The 17,406-nt window shown below is 55.7% G+C and overlaps 7 protein-coding genes across 7 annotated transcripts; 3 read left to right on the forward strand and 4 right to left on the reverse strand.

The window, feature by feature from the left end:
* Positions 1-797: 797 nt before the first annotated feature.
* On the forward strand, positions 798-2,590 carry PHYSODRAFT_496419 (hypothetical protein; the record flags this gene model as incomplete). Its single annotated transcript, XM_009524995.1, has 5 exons — positions 798-1,560; positions 1,637-1,881; positions 1,954-2,076; positions 2,152-2,270; positions 2,341-2,590. The coding sequence occupies 5 exons, from the start codon at positions 798-800 to the stop codon at positions 2,588-2,590; spliced, it is 1,500 nt and encodes a 499-aa protein (XP_009523290.1).
* Positions 2,591-2,706: 116 nt separating this feature from the next.
* Positions 2,707-6,630, reverse strand: PHYSODRAFT_359947 (hypothetical protein; the record flags this gene model as incomplete). The annotated part of the gene is made up of 1 exon (XM_009524996.1): positions 2,707-6,630. One exon carries the CDS (start codon positions 6,628-6,630, stop codon positions 2,707-2,709), a length of 3,924 nt encoding a protein of 1,307 aa, XP_009523291.1.
* A 2,048-nt stretch (positions 6,631-8,678) lies between these two features.
* Positions 8,679-9,086, forward strand: PHYSODRAFT_492857 (hypothetical protein; the record flags this gene model as incomplete). The annotated part of the gene is made up of 1 exon (XM_009524997.1): positions 8,679-9,086. The coding sequence occupies one exon, from the start codon at positions 8,679-8,681 to the stop codon at positions 9,084-9,086; it is 408 nt and encodes a 135-aa protein (XP_009523292.1).
* Positions 9,087-9,267: 181 nt separating this feature from the next.
* PHYSODRAFT_492063 (hypothetical protein) lies at positions 9,268-10,233 on the reverse strand (the record flags this gene model as incomplete). The annotated part of the gene is made up of 5 exons (XM_009524998.1): positions 9,268-9,390; positions 9,451-9,609; positions 9,694-9,741; positions 9,809-10,006; positions 10,102-10,233. The coding sequence occupies 5 exons, from the start codon at positions 10,231-10,233 to the stop codon at positions 9,268-9,270; spliced, it is 660 nt and encodes a 219-aa protein (XP_009523293.1).
* A 149-nt stretch (positions 10,234-10,382) lies between these two features.
* PHYSODRAFT_313186 (hypothetical protein) lies at positions 10,383-12,595 on the forward strand (the record flags this gene model as incomplete). Its single annotated transcript, XM_009524999.1, has 4 exons — positions 10,383-10,616; positions 10,710-11,032; positions 11,122-11,215; positions 11,300-12,595. 4 exons carry the CDS (start codon positions 10,383-10,385, stop codon positions 12,593-12,595), a joined length of 1,947 nt encoding a protein of 648 aa, XP_009523294.1.
* An 894-nt stretch (positions 12,596-13,489) lies between these two features.
* On the reverse strand, positions 13,490-14,350 carry PHYSODRAFT_313187 (hypothetical protein; the record flags this gene model as incomplete). The annotated part of the gene is made up of 1 exon (XM_009525000.1): positions 13,490-14,350. One exon carries the CDS (start codon positions 14,348-14,350, stop codon positions 13,490-13,492), a length of 861 nt encoding a protein of 286 aa, XP_009523295.1.
* A 364-nt stretch (positions 14,351-14,714) lies between these two features.
* PHYSODRAFT_488938 (hypothetical protein) lies at positions 14,715-17,249 on the reverse strand (the record flags this gene model as incomplete). Its single annotated transcript, XM_009525001.1, has 4 exons — positions 14,715-15,566; positions 15,638-15,722; positions 15,843-15,907; positions 15,969-17,249. 4 exons carry the CDS (start codon positions 17,247-17,249, stop codon positions 14,715-14,717), a joined length of 2,283 nt encoding a protein of 760 aa, XP_009523296.1.
* Between the last annotated feature and the right edge of the window lie 157 nt (positions 17,250-17,406).

Raw genomic sequence — 17,406 nt, forward strand, 5'->3', positions numbered from 1 at the left:
TTGTTGAAAACCACAATACTAAGTAGCAATTCAGCCCCCCATTTGAATTTCATATATTGTGTATTGTATTGTGAACGTTAGTGCGCCTTACGATAGGGGATCTACACTCTCCAAACGTGGTCCACACACACTACCCCTAGTAGTGGGCGGCCACTAATTGAGCTCCTACTGTCTTCACCGTCACGATCAGCATACGTCGGCACTGAATGGGGGAGCCATTCAGTGCCGACGTATCCTTCGCGGAGACGCGCTAAGCCTTGGTGACGGCGTGTCCGCTGCTTCCGTCGGTCTTGTAGTCTTGGTTCAGCTAGGTACTCGGGTCACTACTCCTTTCCCCGGTTACTGCTATCGTGGCCGACCAACCACACAGTCTCAGCCAGCACGCCCTTGTTCTTCAGTCTTGTGTTGTTCCTGCGTCTTATGCTGATCCCCTTGAGCACCTTCCCTTGACGATTGACTTCCGCAGCGTCCCCCCCTCGCGGACGCTCGCGCCTCGCCGCCGAATCAGCTTCCTGGGCGGTGCCGTAGTCACCAGCCCACGGGAAGTCGGTGGCTGAGCACTGAGCGCGCTTGGTTCGTCCGCTCCCGCCGCCCCGAGTCGTACCCGCGTCGAAATCTCAGCCCAGAGACACTTGCCTCAGTGAGACCGGGAGCCGCACTAGTTGAATTTCATAGACTTTGGGAATTAATGGCCCGCCATAAATAAACGACTCTGATTGGCCGAGATAGCAGCCGTCCAATAGAGGACCACCAAAACCGTATCCTAATAGTATTCTACCACAGTAGTGCATGCACTAATGAACGCTAGGAGTGCGGCGCTAGCGCAGCACCTCGTGCCCTCCACGTACGTCCAGCAGGGTCTTGATGCAGTTCGCTCGCGCGAGAAGTTGGTGACATCTCTGCTTGCCCAGCGTCGCCTTCCCGATGAAGGCTGGGACGACGCCAGCGTGGAGCTCCTGCTGCAGACGCTCTCGGCCATGGACAGCAACAACTTCCGCGGCAGCGCAGGCGCTGGCGAGCGCGAGGCGCGCGTTTTTTCTCCGCTAGTGGCGCGCCGCCACTTTTACTTGGCCCACGGTGTGGGCAGGTCGGGCGACGTGGCGGCGGTGCAGCCCAAAGCGGCGGGGTCGTCACTCTTGGTGCAGCTGGCCAACGCTCTGGCCAAGGACGTGCTGCGTCTCGCTGGGATGCGCGCAGTGCAGGCGGCGCTAGTGCTGCCTGTGGCCACGGGAATGTCGCTGACACTAGTGTTGCTGCAGCTCAAGGAGTCGAAGCCGCATGCGCGTTACGTCATCTGGCCACGGATCGACCAAAAGTCCTGCTTCAAGTCCATCGTGGCGGCTGGACTGACGCCGCTAGTGCTGGCGAACGTTCTGGTAGAACAGGAGGATGGAAAGCCTGGTGGGTTCCTGAAAACCGACTTGGTGGGAATGACAGCGCTGATGGACCAGTACGGGAGCGACAGCGTGTTGGCTGTGATGAGTACCACGAGTTGCTTCGCGCCACGGGCCTATGACAGCGTGGAGGAGATCGCCAAGCTGTGCGAGGAGCGTAACGTTGGTAAGAGCCTGGTCAAGCGAATGAGTTGTAGCATTGGCTCACATGAAGGGGATGACTGTGGTGTGCTGTGTGAAAGCGCACGTGATTAACAATGCGTACGGCGTACAGGCATCTAAATGTGTGCACCACGTGGAGCGAGCGATGCGCACTGGTCGAGTGGATGCTGTGGTGCAGAGTCTCGATAAGAATTTCATGGTACCTGTGGGTGGAGCGATTGTGTGTTCGGCATCTCGCGAAGTAGTCGACCGCGTGGCGAAATTTTATCCTGGACGTGCCAGCGCTACGCCGACACTGGACTTCTTCATCACCATGCTTCAGATGGTTGGTCAGTTTGACTTGTGCTTCGTAGTTGTCCTTGGTGAATAATGCTACTCAACCGTTATGTGTTGTCAGGGGAAGCATGGGTACAAACGGCTACTGGAAGAGCGCAAGCACCTCGCAGCTTACATGAACCAGCAACTTGAAACACTCGCAGCCGATGAAAGAGAACGCGTACTGCTCGTTTCGAACAACGAGGTAGCACTAGTGGACTGCTGTGTAGGCGGTTGGCAGCTCGGCGGCATTTCCATATCTAACGCTTTGCATGCGCAGATCTCCTTCGCGATGACACTGGGCACGTTTTGCTCCGATGTCACGGACCTGCAAGAGAAATCCCGACAGCTTACGTTGCTCGGCGCTATGCTGTTTTCACGTGGGGTATCCGGTGCACGGTGAGTTCAACGCTAATCCAAGTGGAGGTTTGTTAGCCGTCGCTTGACACTCGGGTGCGTGCTGCTCCAGTGTGGTGTCATGTCTAGACCGCAAAGCGATCGCAGGGTATGAGTTTAATGCCTTTGGAGCGCACCACGACGGCTTTCCAGTAGCTTACGTGACGTTTGCGTGTGCATTGGGCATGCAGCGTGGCGAGGTCGACTTGCTCGTCACGAAGCTGCGGAAAACTATCCACGAGTGGCGCACGAAGCGTGTCAAAGCAGAAATTGCTGTGTCCATGACTACATCCGAGGGCTTGGCACACGAGAACGGGAAATAGGTGGGGCATCAAGAAGAGGAACGCGTAAATTCCATTCACACGAAACACTGTCTATAAATCTGTCTGCTGGCGTGCTACCTTTCTGCTAGTGATATGTCTCCAGAGAACACACACGCTTAGTGCTTTTTGCCGCCGCTCTTGGACTTCTTGCTCTTCTTCTTGGTCGTAGGCAGCGACACGGCTTCATGCTCCGCCTCGGCCTTGAACTCGAGCTCTCCAAGGAGCTCTTTGGCGATGGCATCGGCCGCCGCCGCCGCATCCACTTCCCGACGGCCTTTAGCGCCCTCCACCGCCTTTTCCGTGAATTTGGCCATGAACTTCGCCGACTCAATCACGCGGGGGTCCTCATCGCCATAAGCTTCCTTGTAGAGCGAGTACACTTTCTTCTCGTACGCGAGCGCCTCGCGGTAGCCGCCAGCCAAGCCACATGCCAGAGCCATCTGACGCAGCGTGTTTGCCGCCTGGTTGCGGTCAAACTCACCACGGCGGAGAGACTCGCGGTGGCACATGAGCGCCAGCGTAATCTGCCCCACGTCCTGGCACATCATGCCCATCTTGAAGTAGAGCGAGCTGATCTCAGGGAAGTGGGGTCCGCAGCAGAACTCCAGCAGGTAAATGGCACGGCGAATGTGCGGCACTGCCAGTTCCGTCTGGGCGTTGGCGTGCAGGAACAACGCTAAGTTCGCGTGCGCAAAGGCCGTGTCGTGGTAGTCAGTGCCCTGTAGCTGCGTGTACAGCGCCAACGCGCGCTGCTGCTGAGCAATAGCACCAGCAACGTCGCCGGCATGGTAGAGCACTGTAGCAAGTGACGAGCTGCACAGAGCTGCATCCTCGTGGGCAGCACCACACACCTGGAAAAGCAGCGATGACGCCTCCTGGAGGAACTCGTACGAGCTCGAAAGCGCGCCTTGGCTCAAGTGCACGCGCCCACGCTCAAGGAGCTGCTTGGCCTGCGCCAACGGGTGCGCAGGGAGAGAGCTCTTGACGACGGGCACAACGCCAGTGATGTCATCCAGGGTGATCGGTGCGGCACACGACGACGAGAAGTCATAGTTACGGCTCGCCACGCGCAGACCCAGACGCTGGCACAAGCGTCGAAGGAGGACGGGTTTGTGCACGCGACCAAGAGGGGCAGAGTTTTCGCTTTGCTCCACTTCGCGGCCAGGGCCCCAAAGAGACAACTCGTAGTCAAAGCGTGCCTTGATCTCCTTATCAATGCGCGCCCGCAGTGACTTAGCGTTCAACGAGGCCGTCGTGATCGCAGTAGCATCGCTATCATTAGTCTCCTCCTTGTCCACCGTAGCAGAAATTGATCCAAGAATGCTGTTCAGGAGCTTCACGATAGCAGATCCCGGGGCGGCACGGATAGAGTCGTTTGAGCTCAAAACATCCGCCAGGATGTGCTTAGCTGCGCGCGAGATCATCTCCACTTCAAGCACCTCCAGCAAGTACTTAGAGATACCGTTAATGGCCTCCAGCTTCTTAGCAAGTGACGCCAGGCGGCCCAGGTAACGCATGTTGATACCGCACGAGTGCATCAGCTCAGTGAGCGCATAGCCATCAGCAGGGGCAATGGCACCGCGACGCACGTCCGCCACGAATGCGGGAACAACAATTCTCTGCAGGTACTCAGCGGCGTCCTTTGCGGCAGCTTCGTCAGCGTCGACCTGTGCTGCGTCGGTTGAAGCCGCGTAGTCCATGAAAACATTGGGGTTCAACTTCACCGGAGGAACCTCTTCCTCCTCTTCCTGCTCGCTCTCTTCGCTTTCCTTCTTCTCAACCGTGTCATCACTCTTCTTTTCAGCATCAGCCTCCGAAGTTACACCCTCCTTCTTGTCCTTCTCCGCTTCCGCTTCCTTAGCCTCCTTTGCTGCAAGACGAGCCTCACGCTTGGCGCGGCGGGCCTGGTTCTGCTTCCACAGCGAGTACAGCTGAACCAGTTCCGGGCGCAACAGAGCCACATAACCTTCATCGTCACGAGCAAAGCACAGACCATCGTCTTCCGGCGCAGAAGTCTTCTCCTCCGTGTTCTTCTTAGCAGCCTCACGGTTCTTGTAAAACGTCCAGTCCTTCGGTGTAATGCGGACGAGATCCAAAACATACTGGCGGCCGTCGGAACCCTGAATGCCCTTGGCCTCAACGGCACCACAGATAGTGGCCACATCGGTGCTTGCTTCGCCCCCGCTCACTGTAACACCAAGACTCTCCTGCTCCTTCTCGGCAGCCAGTTCTTCGTCGCTCTTGCCAAGTGGTATGATACTGCGCTCCGCAATGTGAAGCTTTTCACCAGCCTTCAGCATAAGCTCGTGCATGGAGCTGTTAGCAGCAATAGTCTTGCCGTGGTCCACCGATCCGTACACAAGCTTGGAGGCCGCGTCTCCCAGAAGGATGCCCGGGATCAGGCTCTGGGCAATGACACGGACACCAAGGTAATCCACAACCGTCGTAGCCAGCGTGTGCAGGCCACGCACGTCCACTTCATTGAACGCCTTCACACCCTGCAGGTCGCGGTTGGCAGCCGAGTACGCATTCTCCTCGCCGCCGTCCTCCTTGGTAGCCTTGCCATCAATGGACACCGAGAAGAAGATGTTGTTGAAGACGTACACATGCGCACTCTTGTCGTCCATGGGGTTGATAGGAGGAATGTTTCCTTCAACAATCGCCACCGCGCCTTGCGTCGCGGCCTCCACAAACTCCGTCACGATCTTGTACATGACCCGAGCGCGAACAATCTCATCCTTGAGCGAGTCAGTCGGCAAGTCACGGCAGCATTGGTACTCCTCGTTCCAGTCACGCAGCACGCCGCGCTCATCCATACCAAACGACGAACAAAGCTCGTCTTCGGCACGGTTAAGGTCGTACGCGTGTTCCTCCGATGCTGCAGCAATGGGGGTGTTCCAGGGAAGCTTACCGCCCAGGTTGGAGCCAGCGGCCACCATCCACTCGATCGAGGAAGGGCCCTCCTTAGCCAGGGACGCGGCCTTGGCGAGGAGAGCAGCGTACGACTCGCGGAACTTGGGCGACACGGTGCTGAGCACATCCAGCAGCAGGTGCGAGTGTGCCGCGGCGGTCTTGTGCGGGCGCGGGTCGAACTTGGCGGCAGTCGAGCGGTTGACGAAGAAGCCGTTGACGTGCGCCGTGATGTGGTAGCGCGTGTTGTCGCCTACGACCGACACCTCGAGGTAGAGCAGATCGCCCGCCAGTTTGCGGGGTCCCGGGGGCGGGTTGTAGCCCGAGAAGACGATGCTCTTGACGCAGGCAGGGAGCTTGGCGTCCGGCTGCTGCTCCTGCTCCTTCTGCTGGTTGGCATCGTTCTGCTGTTGCTGCTTCTGCTTCGGCTGGTTCTTCTTGCCCTTCTTGCTCTTCTTCTGGTCCTTGCCCTTGCCGGGCGTCTGCTCCGCCTGCTCCTCCGGCGCGGCGGAGGCGGCGCCCGGGAAGTTGTAGAACTCGGCCAGCTCGGGCTTCACGGGCACCTCAATGCCCTCGAGCTTGTGGTGGATCTCGCGCAGACGCTTGAGCTGCTGCTCAGAGATTTCCTTGAGCTTCTTCTCATCCAGCTCCTCGCCATCGGCCGGCTCCTCGACCTTGTTGTTGGCGTCGGCGGCAGCTTCAGGCTGCGCCTCGGGTTCCGCGGTGGCCTGGGGGATGGGCGGGTTGCTCAGCACGTCACGGAGGCGACGCACGTGCGCGCGCACCTTGCGGGCGTCGTACTTGTCCAGCACCATGCGCAGAGTGGCGCCGTCCGCCACGTCCTCGTACTCAGCGAGCTCCACGAAGTCGTTGAGCGGCTGCCAGGCGCCGTCCACAAGGCTCTTGGCCTCCAGGTGGTAGCACGTGTAGCAGGCGAGCGCCGGGAACTCGGCGATGAGCTGGCGCAGAGACACCACCGTGTCCGACGCGCTCACGCTCTCGAGACGCACGGGCTGGCCGCCCTTGGGGGCGGGGGGCGCCACCAGCACGCTGAAGGTCTGCTCCTCCGCCACCACGGCCTGCTCTTCCGGCTGCTGCTGCGCCGGCTCGACGGTGTCGCTGCTGCCCATGGGAACTCGGTCTTGCGCTGCTGGGCTCTGGTTGCGATCTGAGGTCCAAGTGCGTTGCAACGTGTGGTGCGAGCGAGGAGGTCCCGCACTGACGGACCAGCACGAAAGCGCAAATAATGCCACCTCTGGAAGTTGATTGTTAAATTTATGAAATCAATGTATTCGTCGTAATGGTCCGATAGCAAATTGGTTTGCGCGTCAAAAATGAGCTTGTCAGATGGGAAGAATGAGTTGAACAGGGTATAATTAATCCGGGTTATTGAAGTGTTAATTAGTAATGTTAATTAGTAGGGGATCCTCATATTTGGTTGAATGTAGCTAAACGTATTTCACGGGGTATGAGTTGTAATTGGAATGACGCACCGGAAAACGCCAAAAGCAGCCAAAATGGCACTGCTGAGTCAACCTGCACCTTGCTGCTTGATGCCTGTGCCCATGGGCGTAGTTGCCGTACCGTACGCTTCGAACTCCATCCGAGTTTGGAGTCCTCTGCCTGTACGTGAACTTGCGTACGGCATTCGAGGCTGGCCGGCTCTTGTAGCCATTTTGATGGATACCGTGGGTTTGGTAGTAGTGGGAATATTGGCTAGTAGTCATACTACTACTACTATCCAAATTATGGCAATAGTAGAATGTTATATCTATTAGTAGTAAGGCATAGGTGGTACTAATATGACTACTAATATGACTATTTGACCATCCCGAATTCCGACCGCAATGGTGCTCACTGGCCTCCATATGCGAAGTATGAACTACAACTGTAGGTGCGCGCTGTCCGTTGTTATCCTAAGAGAATTCCTCACAAAAGACCCGGTTTAGACGCGCTTGGCTACGAGCAGCGTTCAAGCACGAGTAAGTTTTCGCGATCCTCCGCGAAACAACAGCACACGTAAATGCTTGCTCAAAGCTGCTCAACACTCCAGACCTTTATATTGCGTCTTCTATTTCACACGATCTCCGTTATTGCACTCTACCTTGCCTGAATATTGCGGTCGGCGAATTGCTCGATCACAAGCGATAGAGTGAGGTACTTGATTTAGAGTAAAGTGATGACTTCTGAGTAACTTCGCAAATGGCTTCTGGTTTCTTTGGAAAGATGCCATGCCCAGTATGGCAACCTAGAAAAAAGAAGAGGAAGGCACAGCGCAAGTATACATGGGGAGGAGATCATCGGCATACATGTACTGACGAGAAGAGGTTAATAGGAAAGTTAAGCGTCATCAAGCCGAAGACTATACAAACACCACCCCAGACTGCTTGTAGTATGCTATTCACTTCGTTTGTGCCAGTGCAACAGCCAGCACCTTACGTTGATGTATCTAGCTTCTAGTTTATACAGCAAACTAACTTCAAAAGAAATAATGTACTCGAAAGTTGAAGCATGTTACTCTTACTCAGAAGTCAGGAGAATACTTGAGGGTAAGGACGACTCCCAGATGTACAGTTGAGTGTAGGCTCCTGGAAGTCGGTATCTCCGCATTAAAGTCCCTGGTAACACGTGTGCGGCTGCGAAATCAGTATGGTGAGCTGCTTAGTACAATTGAAGCTACAAAGGCAACCACGAACAGCAGCGTTACCTTTGAGATTACGTTAGCTTGCATTTGTCACACAGCACGTTGCTGCACAAATGATGCACCTGTCGGCCGCATACACAGCACCGAAAAGTCTCCGATATGGCACTTTGGTGGCAATCACTCTTCGCGCACTTCATGGCACGTTTGCGTGAAGTTGGAAGCCTAATGAGGGATCCTGACTGATGCGTGGCCACTCACTCGTGCGATCTGCCGTCGGTTGAGGAATGGGTACATTAGTAGCGATAATAGCACTACTATCCATGCTTCGTTTGGCTACTATATAAATAGTACTACTAATGGCAATCCCAGAGCTATAGTAGTATTAATAGTAGTAGTAGTCATAATATGCCTACTAACACTACTATTCTGGAGACTACTACCAAACCCTGGTTGACAGGCATGCTCATCGGCCGCAGCTTCCTCGTGGCGTCTAGACCCTCGCGCCGCTCGCTCGCTCCCGTCGCCCGCCGCGCCATGAGCTCCGACGAACGCGCCAAGGCCGACGCCGCAGCCGCCTCGGGCGCTGCTGCCGCCGTGGGTGAGACCATCTTCGACAAGATCATCAACAGGCAGATCCCCGCCAAGATCGCGTACGAGGACGAGCAGTGCCTGGCCTTCCACGACGTGAACCCGCAAGCGCCCGTGCACATCCTCGTCATCCCCAAGAAGCGCGACGGCCTCACGCAGCTCGCGCACGCTGAGGAGCGCCACGTAGCCGTTCTGGGCCACCTGCTCTACGCCGCCAAGCTGGTCGCCAAGCAGCAGAATCTGGACAAGGGCTTCCGCATCGTCATCAACGACGGAGAGGACGGCTGCCAGTCCGTCTTCCACCTGCACCTGCACGTTCTCGGTGGACGCAAGCTGGACTGGCCTCCCGGGTAAGAGGAACGCGTCCGTGGCCTCCTCGTGGTACTCGAATGGGAGAAGTGAGACGAGCATAGGCAAGATACTCTCGGGGCACAAGCCGCCCACAGTTGTGATTGTTTGTGGTAGAGCATGCTAAGCAGAAAGAATCTATCATTTGTTGAAATGGCTTCTTCGCACGTGTGGCGTGCCAGGCGGTCTAACCCCGGCCGCTGATCTCCTTGTGGAACTGCTCCAGGAACGTCTCCATGAACGCGTGGCGCTCGTCAGCCAGACGCTTCCCGGCGTTCGTCTTCATCATGTCACGGAGCTTCAGCAGTTTCTGTGCCAACAGAAAGGAATTAAGCGTTTGCTTGAGTCACAGAGCAACAGTACGACGTACCTCGTAGAAGTGGTTAATGGTGGTGTTGGGGCGGTTGGGATCCATGTATTGCTCCTTCGTCATGCTTTCGATTGGGGGCACGTCCGGATCGTACAGCGGGCGCAGCTTGTGCCCTCCGTAGGTGAAGCAGCGGGCAATTCCAATGGCTCCGATCGCATCCTGCACATCCACGAGCCATGTCAGCCTCATTCACGTGAGACATCGCCTCCTCAGCACATGCTCAACAAGGTACATGTAGCCTACCAGTCGATCAGCATCCTGAACGCAGCCGTACTCGACAGTGTACGATCGCTGCGGTAGCCATAACTATTGTGTTAGTCCGGACGAGTGATCATGCCAACTAGGGGCAGTAGCGTACCGCGCCAGTGCCTGCGAGCTCCTCCTTGAACCCCATGCTGTCGATGATGGACATCACGCGCTCGATCTTGTCGCTGGGCACGCTCTCCGACTGCAAGAAAGCCACCGCCCGCTTCGTGGGCTCCTCCTTGTCGCTCTGGTACTTCCAGTCGTCGATGTCATGCAGCAGCGCCGCCAGGTCCACGATCTCCAGGTTTTCCTCCGGCACTCGCTGTACTCGCACAACAAGACCAAGAGTCCATCACATCAGACAGAGAACCTGAGAGCTGCCGCCGCAGACCTCCACCCACCCACCTCCTCCTTCGCGAGCGTCCGCGCCACCGTCCAGACTCTCTCGATGTGGCGCCAGTCGTGCGACGCGTCGTTGCTCTTGAGCTGCTGCTCCACGAACGCCGCCGTGCGCTGCACCAGGCGGGATGTAGCCATGTCGCTGGCTTTCGGTGGTCCTCGGCAAATTGCACTCTGAGCGACGAGGATACAATACCGTCAAGCAGCGCCAAAACGCACAACGCCCGCGGATTGGCCGAAATGGGCGGCAGCTTCAACTTGAAACCCCTCAGTCGCCAAGAAGCGCCATGAGCACGAGCAGCTCCCGCAGCGCGAGCTCCAGCCGCAGCCCGAGCCATGCGGCGGTCGTCAAGAGCGAGAGGCCCCGCAAGATCACCGCCAAGGCGGACGAGCTGGACGCGTACATGGAGAAGCTCTACGACGACGACGTCGAGTCCAAGCTGGACGGGGCCAAGATGATCCTGCAGCTGGCCGAGTTCGCCGGGAACATCGAGGCGCTCGTGCAGAACGAGTCGCTCATGGTCCGCGCTGCTGCTTGTCGAGTCTCTTGGGGGGTGAGTGGGGTGGGTGGGGGTTCTAGGGGCTGACGCTTTGCTCTTTGCTCGTGTCTGCAGAGTCTGCTGTCGCGCGTGCTGAACGACGACTACAAGAAGAGCTACGACTTCTCGCTCACCATGATGCGCATCTTCTGGTGTTTCTCCAACTTTCTGCAGCTGCACCCGATCCTGGGCAACTACCGCATCGGCGCCATCACGCTCAAGATCGTCGAGTTCGAGCTCAAACGCCACCAGCTGCGTCTCGAAGAGGAAAGACTGCTGGAAGCGGCGGCCAACGAGGCTCCGTCGGCTGACGGCCAGTCGACGGAGGACATCCTGGCCAAGCTGGATCGCGAGAAGAAACGCAACAAGAAGCGCATGAGGAAGCAAGACCAGTTGCTGTGAGTCTTCTGGGTTGTTTACATGCGCTAGTTGTCTGCTCTTCGTTGTCGCAGCGCTCAGACCCTGATACATTCGTTTGCCTCTGTAGATACGTGTGCTTCAGCGTGCTTCTGAATTTGGCCGAGGATATTCACACCGAGCGCAAGATGGTCAAGAGGAAGATTGTGCAGTTTCTTACAAAGGTTTGTCCACTTGGCTAAGCACGAACAGTGTAGTTGATCTCATGTTGGTGTCTATTTGATCACGTATTGTGTGTGCATGCGTAGCTGCTCGATCGTGTGGCACCCGACCTGGTTATTCTAACCATCACTTTTCTCAAGAAGCTGAGCATCTTTGAGGAGAACAAGGATGCGATGGTGGAGCTAACAGTAGTGGAAAAGCTCGTACGCTACCTGAACTGCAACCACGACAAAACCATCCAGACAGCCCTCAAGCTGCTGTTTAATCTGTCCTTCGACCCAGCTCTCCGCGAAGTTCTGGTGCGCAATAGTATCATTCCAAAACTGGTGGAACTGCTCAAGAAGCCGCCCTTCCGTGCGCTATCACTGCGAATCCTCTACCATCTCAGTATCGATGACCGGTGCAAGTCGATGTTCACGTACACGGAGGCGATCCCAATCGTCATGCAGCTGGTGATCAACTTCCCCCAGAATATTGTGGCTAAAGAGCTTGCTGCTCTCGCTGTGAACCTCAGCCACAACGCGCGCAACGCTGAGCTCATGTGCCAGAATCGTGGCCTCGAGGCGCTTGCTACGCGAGTCTTCCGTACGCGTGACCCACTCCTCATGAAAGTGATTCGGAACATCTCTCTCTGGTCATACACACTTCAAGAAGATTTAGTCAGTGACAAGGCGTACAAGTATCGCGGTATGTGGGCCCCCTTCGTGGTGCCATTCATCGAGCTGTGCCTTAACACGGACAACCACGACTTCTCGATCGAAGTTTTGGCAACGCTTGCCAACATGACGCCAAGCGATTTACCTTCGAAGACATCTTGGGACAGACTGGTGACGGATCATTCGCTCATCCCTTTCCTCAACAAGCTCCTGGTCCCGGGTTTCTCTCAAGACGACATGATCCTAGAGGTCGTGCTATTCGTCAGCGCGCTCGCTTTGGAGCCAAAGTGCGCTCCTCTCCTGTCATCGTCTCGACTCGTGCGCACGTTCCACTCGCTCTTCCAGGAGAAGCAGCACGACAATGAGCTCACCCTGCAGCTGCTGTACGCGTTCTATCGCATGCTGCGCCACCCGGAGACGTTTGAAGAAATCTTGTTTGGCGTGGGTTTCGTGCCAGACTTGCTGCTGGCAGCCGACGCTCCTAACATCGAAGTTCGCCGCATGTGCGACGTCCTGATGGACTTGATTTTGGACCACGACCTCAATGATGGTGGAACTATTGGCGACTTCGGCCACCTCATTCGGCAGCGAAGGTTTGAGATTCACAACGCCGAATATCTCGAGATGATACATGCAGAAACTCAGAGCGCAGCTTATCGCAAACACCACGGGATGGACGACGACGGCGGTAAGGGAGATGATGAGGATGATGATGATGATAACTGACCGGTAACCCAACAACTAAACGAAAAGGCTGCGCAACGTTCGGGTCCATATTAAATGTTTCAATTTCTCGTACTTCTGCTCCTTCAAATGCTCATGACCCTCTACTCAACCAATCCTCTTCTTCGTCAAGAACCCGACCACGCTCTTACGATCAATACCAAAGCGAGGAAGCGCCTTCTCCGGCCAGTAGGAGTTGTGCTCGCTGTTAATTGATGCTCCCGGTGGGATCAAGTACATGTTGTACGGACACTCCGGTGAGATGGTCAGTGCGAGCGCGCGCGAGTTGTGCTTCCGCTTGTCCGAATAGCGAACTAATTGCCGTACAAACTTCCAGTGGTCGTAGGCCGACTCCAGGCAGAAAAACGCCATGGCGGATTCGTGGAGATTGCGCACCTCGGTTTCCATTCTCTCCATCCCCACCGTTCCTCGCTGCGTCACGACAATTCCTCGACCATCAGGAAATTCTGCAGGTGCCATCCCATCGCGAGTGCGGCACCAGAACGCATCCACAGGAAACTCATGAAAACTGCTAGTGTCGGACGCGTCTTGGATCCGAATCAGACATGACCAAGCAACGGTAACGGGGAGCTCACCGTCAATCTCCATCTTCTCGTCGTCGCCGTCGAGTGGTTTTGAATCAAGTCCGCAGTCGATCAAGTCCACGAAAAACTGCGCGGCTCGCCATTCAACCAGGCGCCGAGCCTCCACTTCCGTATCCCAAGTAGCTCGGCACAGCATATGTCCGTCTACGCGGATAGCGCAATGTACACCAGAGCGTGAATCTTGAGCACTTCGACCAAACGAAGGACGGGGTGGATCTTCCACAGTAGTTGTAATCTGAAGTTGAAAAGGAAAATCAGCATGCACTTGTAGTTAGTTAGACAACAGCTACAATCAACCGGCACAAAGAAAGCAACGTACACTAGCGATGCCCGATAACTTTAGCGCTTGGAAGGAATCCACATGCGAAACGTTTGCCAGAGATTTGTTGTCCAAAAAATGCAACAGCTGGGCCCAGATCGATCGGATCCTATTCAGCTTGCCTAGCATACCATCAACCGCTGCATTGCACGCATCAGGCTTTGCCGTTTTCGACGCCTTGAAGCGAATGACATCATTGACATCAACGAGAACTTCGAAGATGCCTTCGCGCAAGCGCTCCATCCTAATGTTTGCCGCGACATTAGGCACGATCCTTGTGTGCTCAGCCCCGCGATACTTCAGCGATCCTCTTAATCGATTTATACCAGCACACAATTCGTCCGTCGGGGTGAACAAGCTTCTGATCGCAGCGCGAAACTTTGCATCATCTGAAGTACCGCTTTCGGACTCTTCTGCATACCGTTTTCCCATTTCTCTGGTAAATGCCGCTTCTCGTTCCGATACAGCGGGGGGTTGAGATGCTGTTTTTACTGCTGACGGATCCCAGTCGTCGTCGTCATCAAATCCTCCATCTGAATAGTCATCATCGTCGTCATCCATTTCATCGTCACTGCACAAAATAAGGTTGCTCTTCTTTGCTTGGGTCGGTGGAGGGGGACGTGATTGCCTCGTCGTAGTAGATCCTGTTGTCCCTGCGTTACCTGTCGACCTGGTAGTGCTCGTTTTGGAGCAAGATGATGCAGGGGGTGGCTTCAGCCTGTTGAGTTCCTCCAGAATATCGCGCCATCTCTCGTTAGCGGACCGCTTGGCATCTTTCGCGTTCAGGCAAGCTGTCGAAATTGTAAGCGTATCACGGACCCAGATGAAGTACATGTACAGTGGCGGAACAAGCTTTTCAGACGCCGACACCTGTAGACCATAAGTACAAATCCCAGCGCGTCAACAATGGTCTTCTAACAGCCAGTATGTACAGGCTTACCTTGTCATGGTTTTTGGCTTGAGTTTCATTACCCGCCATCAACGTTGTCGGTGTTTGAGTAAGTCGGTCATTATAAGTAACAAGTAGCGCCATCCAAGTACCGATGATGCCATCCAGCGTATTGATCAGAACCGTAGTAGCCTTGTCCTTAGCAATCTCAATGGATGACGCTTCTCCACAGGCCTCGACAACGCTCTCAGATACAGTGAGCACGCAACTGACTACACCATTATTTCTTCTCGTTGCTGTCCGGGTTATCTAATACATGAAACACAGTAGGCATATCAGGTTATCAACGTTCAGAACCCCAATGAGACCTGCAGTTAGAGCGATTACCGAAAATGTCGACGAAAGCGGAAGCGTTTCCGACTTGACTCGCAGGTCCCACACAATTCCTTTCACAGATCTTACGACTTCCTCACGGTCACGGAAGAGAAGCTTCAGCAGCTCTTGATACATCTCCGACTTTGCCTTCGCGGTCTCATCTTCTGAACGGGGAGGGGCATCTTGTCTGGGGTCTGAGCCGCTTCGATCTTCGACAAACAGGTTCGCAGTACTCGCAGCAGACAGGGTGTTGCCTTCCCGTTCGGCATATCTTCTTTCTGATTGCGGAAGTGTTTCTGGTTCTCCGGTTGAATATGCCAGGCGAGGACGAGAAGTAGCGCGCTCATCCTCATAACTTTCATCCGTGTTTGGCGCATAGTGTCGCTTCCGCAGAATGCCCATAGACCTCAACTCTGCGTTCCTTGAATCAGCATTTCCGACGCTTCCAGTGCCAGGGCGTTCATGTGCACTCTTCATCCCACCGTGATGACCCGCTTCATTGTAGTTGTCCGCCTCGGTGTGGGGATCAGCGCGATCTTGGTGAGGCTGAACAACTTCTATCTTCGTCGGTTCAAACTCGTTCTTGATTTGTTCAACGCGATCAAGTTTCAGGCTCTCTTCGTACTGATCAATCAGCTTCATCAAGAACGACAGGAGCTCATCGACTGCTTCGCTTTTTGTACTAGGCACCGATGCACCACGCTTGCAAACGAGTGGAAACTCTTGGATGTTAGCCACTACATCATACATAATGTTGTCCGGATTGCCACCAGGCCTCTCATATAGCTGCAAAGAACAAGAAAACGTTAGAGCCGCGGAGTAACTGAGATCACTGCAGTTAGTAAAAGCACACCTACCCGCACAATCTTTTTCGTAATCAGGTAGTTGAAGGTGGCGTCCTTCACTTTCCGGGTGTCATTGGCCGGACAAAAGCCGAATTGACTTTTCAAATGCGCCAGCAAATCACCGTATAGTCTACGGTGCTCCATCACAGCTCGTGTCAGTCGCGATAGTGCACCGATAGTCGCATCTCGATCCACTGTAGCCGTGGAATCGAATGACAAATGCCCTAATCGGACGCGAGCGTTATACTGGGATGGCCCAACCATGCGCACTTCGCGCCGAAGCTAATGCAAAGCCACGGTTAGACACAGCAACGATCTCGCCATAATACAGCAAAACCCTCACCTTGAGTCCAGCTGCCACATTAAATTCCTTACTCATGGTCGACAACGATACAGATTGGACAGCAGTTGCTAATTCCTGGAGTGTTGACACGATATCGACGTTCGGCCCGATCAAAGCTAGCAGGTACGCTCGGCCTTCATCCACGCCATAGCTTCTGGGCTTGGGAGGAGCAACAGGTTCCTTCTGCTGTGCTGGTGGAGGCTGCGGGGGAGGAGGAGTTGAAGTTGGTGCCGTAGCTTTAGCAGTAGTGGTCTGCACAGGCGGTACATCCAATGCAAACGTCACTCGTTTGTTCGGCGTGGTCCTCGCCGCTCTAGACGCTGAACCATTCTGACGCAGGATCGACGGTGTGGTCGACTTTGGAGCAGGGTTGCTATTGTAGCTGTCGTTCTCGGGTTGCTCCGGGCTCATGTCGATGGCCATGTCCTCCACAGGTTGCTCCAGCTCCTTCTCACCGGCCATCACCACATCCTTATCTGCTGTGGCAACTGCCTCCACCTCGCTTTCTCTCTTAATCTTCGCATACCACTCTCGAAACTTCGCGGCAAACTGGAACTTCCTGTCCTCCATGACAGACTTTCTCGTCTCGTGGCTCATGATCTTCACGTACATGAGCAGCTTCTTGGCCGAGTGCAGACGCTGCACGGCCAGTCGATCCTGCGCGATCATCTGCTCGTAGCGTGTGGACAGCTGCAAGCGGTGGGCGTCCAGCTCGTCTAGAATGCGCAAGACGCGCCCGGGCGTGCGGCCGACTCTCGGGTCGTCCCGCACGGCCGCCCCCATGCGCACGAAGCGCAGCACGAGCGTCTTCCTGGAGCCTTTGCTCTGCTCCTGCTTGATGCTGACCTCCGCCCCCACAGCCGCCACGTCCTTCTCCACCTGCTTCAGCTTGCGCGGGCAGACGAGAAAGTCCTCGACGCCCATTCCCACCAGGTAGTCGTCCGCCTCGACGGTGCAGATGGGGTCCGTGGCCGAGGACTTGCCCGCCACTTTGTCCACGAACTCCATGGGGAAGCGCGGCGGCTCGTCCGTCCGCTTGTCCACCTGGAACACGTGCGAGTTCATGATGGCGGTCACGTGCACGCCCAAGTCCGCGAGCTTCAGCCCGTCCAAGGCCGCGCTGGGCAGCGAGTAGCGCACGTCGTAGGCGCGGCCCAGCGACAGCAGCTTCCGCGCGGCCAGAGCGACCTCCACGCGCCACAGCCGCACGGCCATGTCGAACGCCAGCGCCTTCGAGTCGGCCGACAGGTCGACGGACGGCTCCGCCAACAACGGACGCATGAGCTTTGCTGCCTTTCACTTTGGCTGCTTCGACACTGAACGAGCCGGCGACCTGCGAAACCTGTGAGATCTGATTACCGAGTATTGAAAGGTGGAGGTAGCTCGTCAAAAGGCAACTTCAAGCCCGATTCTTGTCGCCGTCTTTCGGTGGATACGC

This window comes from Phytophthora sojae (genome assembly GCF_000149755.1).
Source record: "Phytophthora sojae unplaced genomic scaffold PHYSOscaffold_3, whole genome shotgun sequence".
In the NCBI taxonomy this organism is placed as follows: Eukaryota; Oomycota; class Peronosporomycetes; order Peronosporales; family Peronosporaceae; genus Phytophthora; species Phytophthora sojae.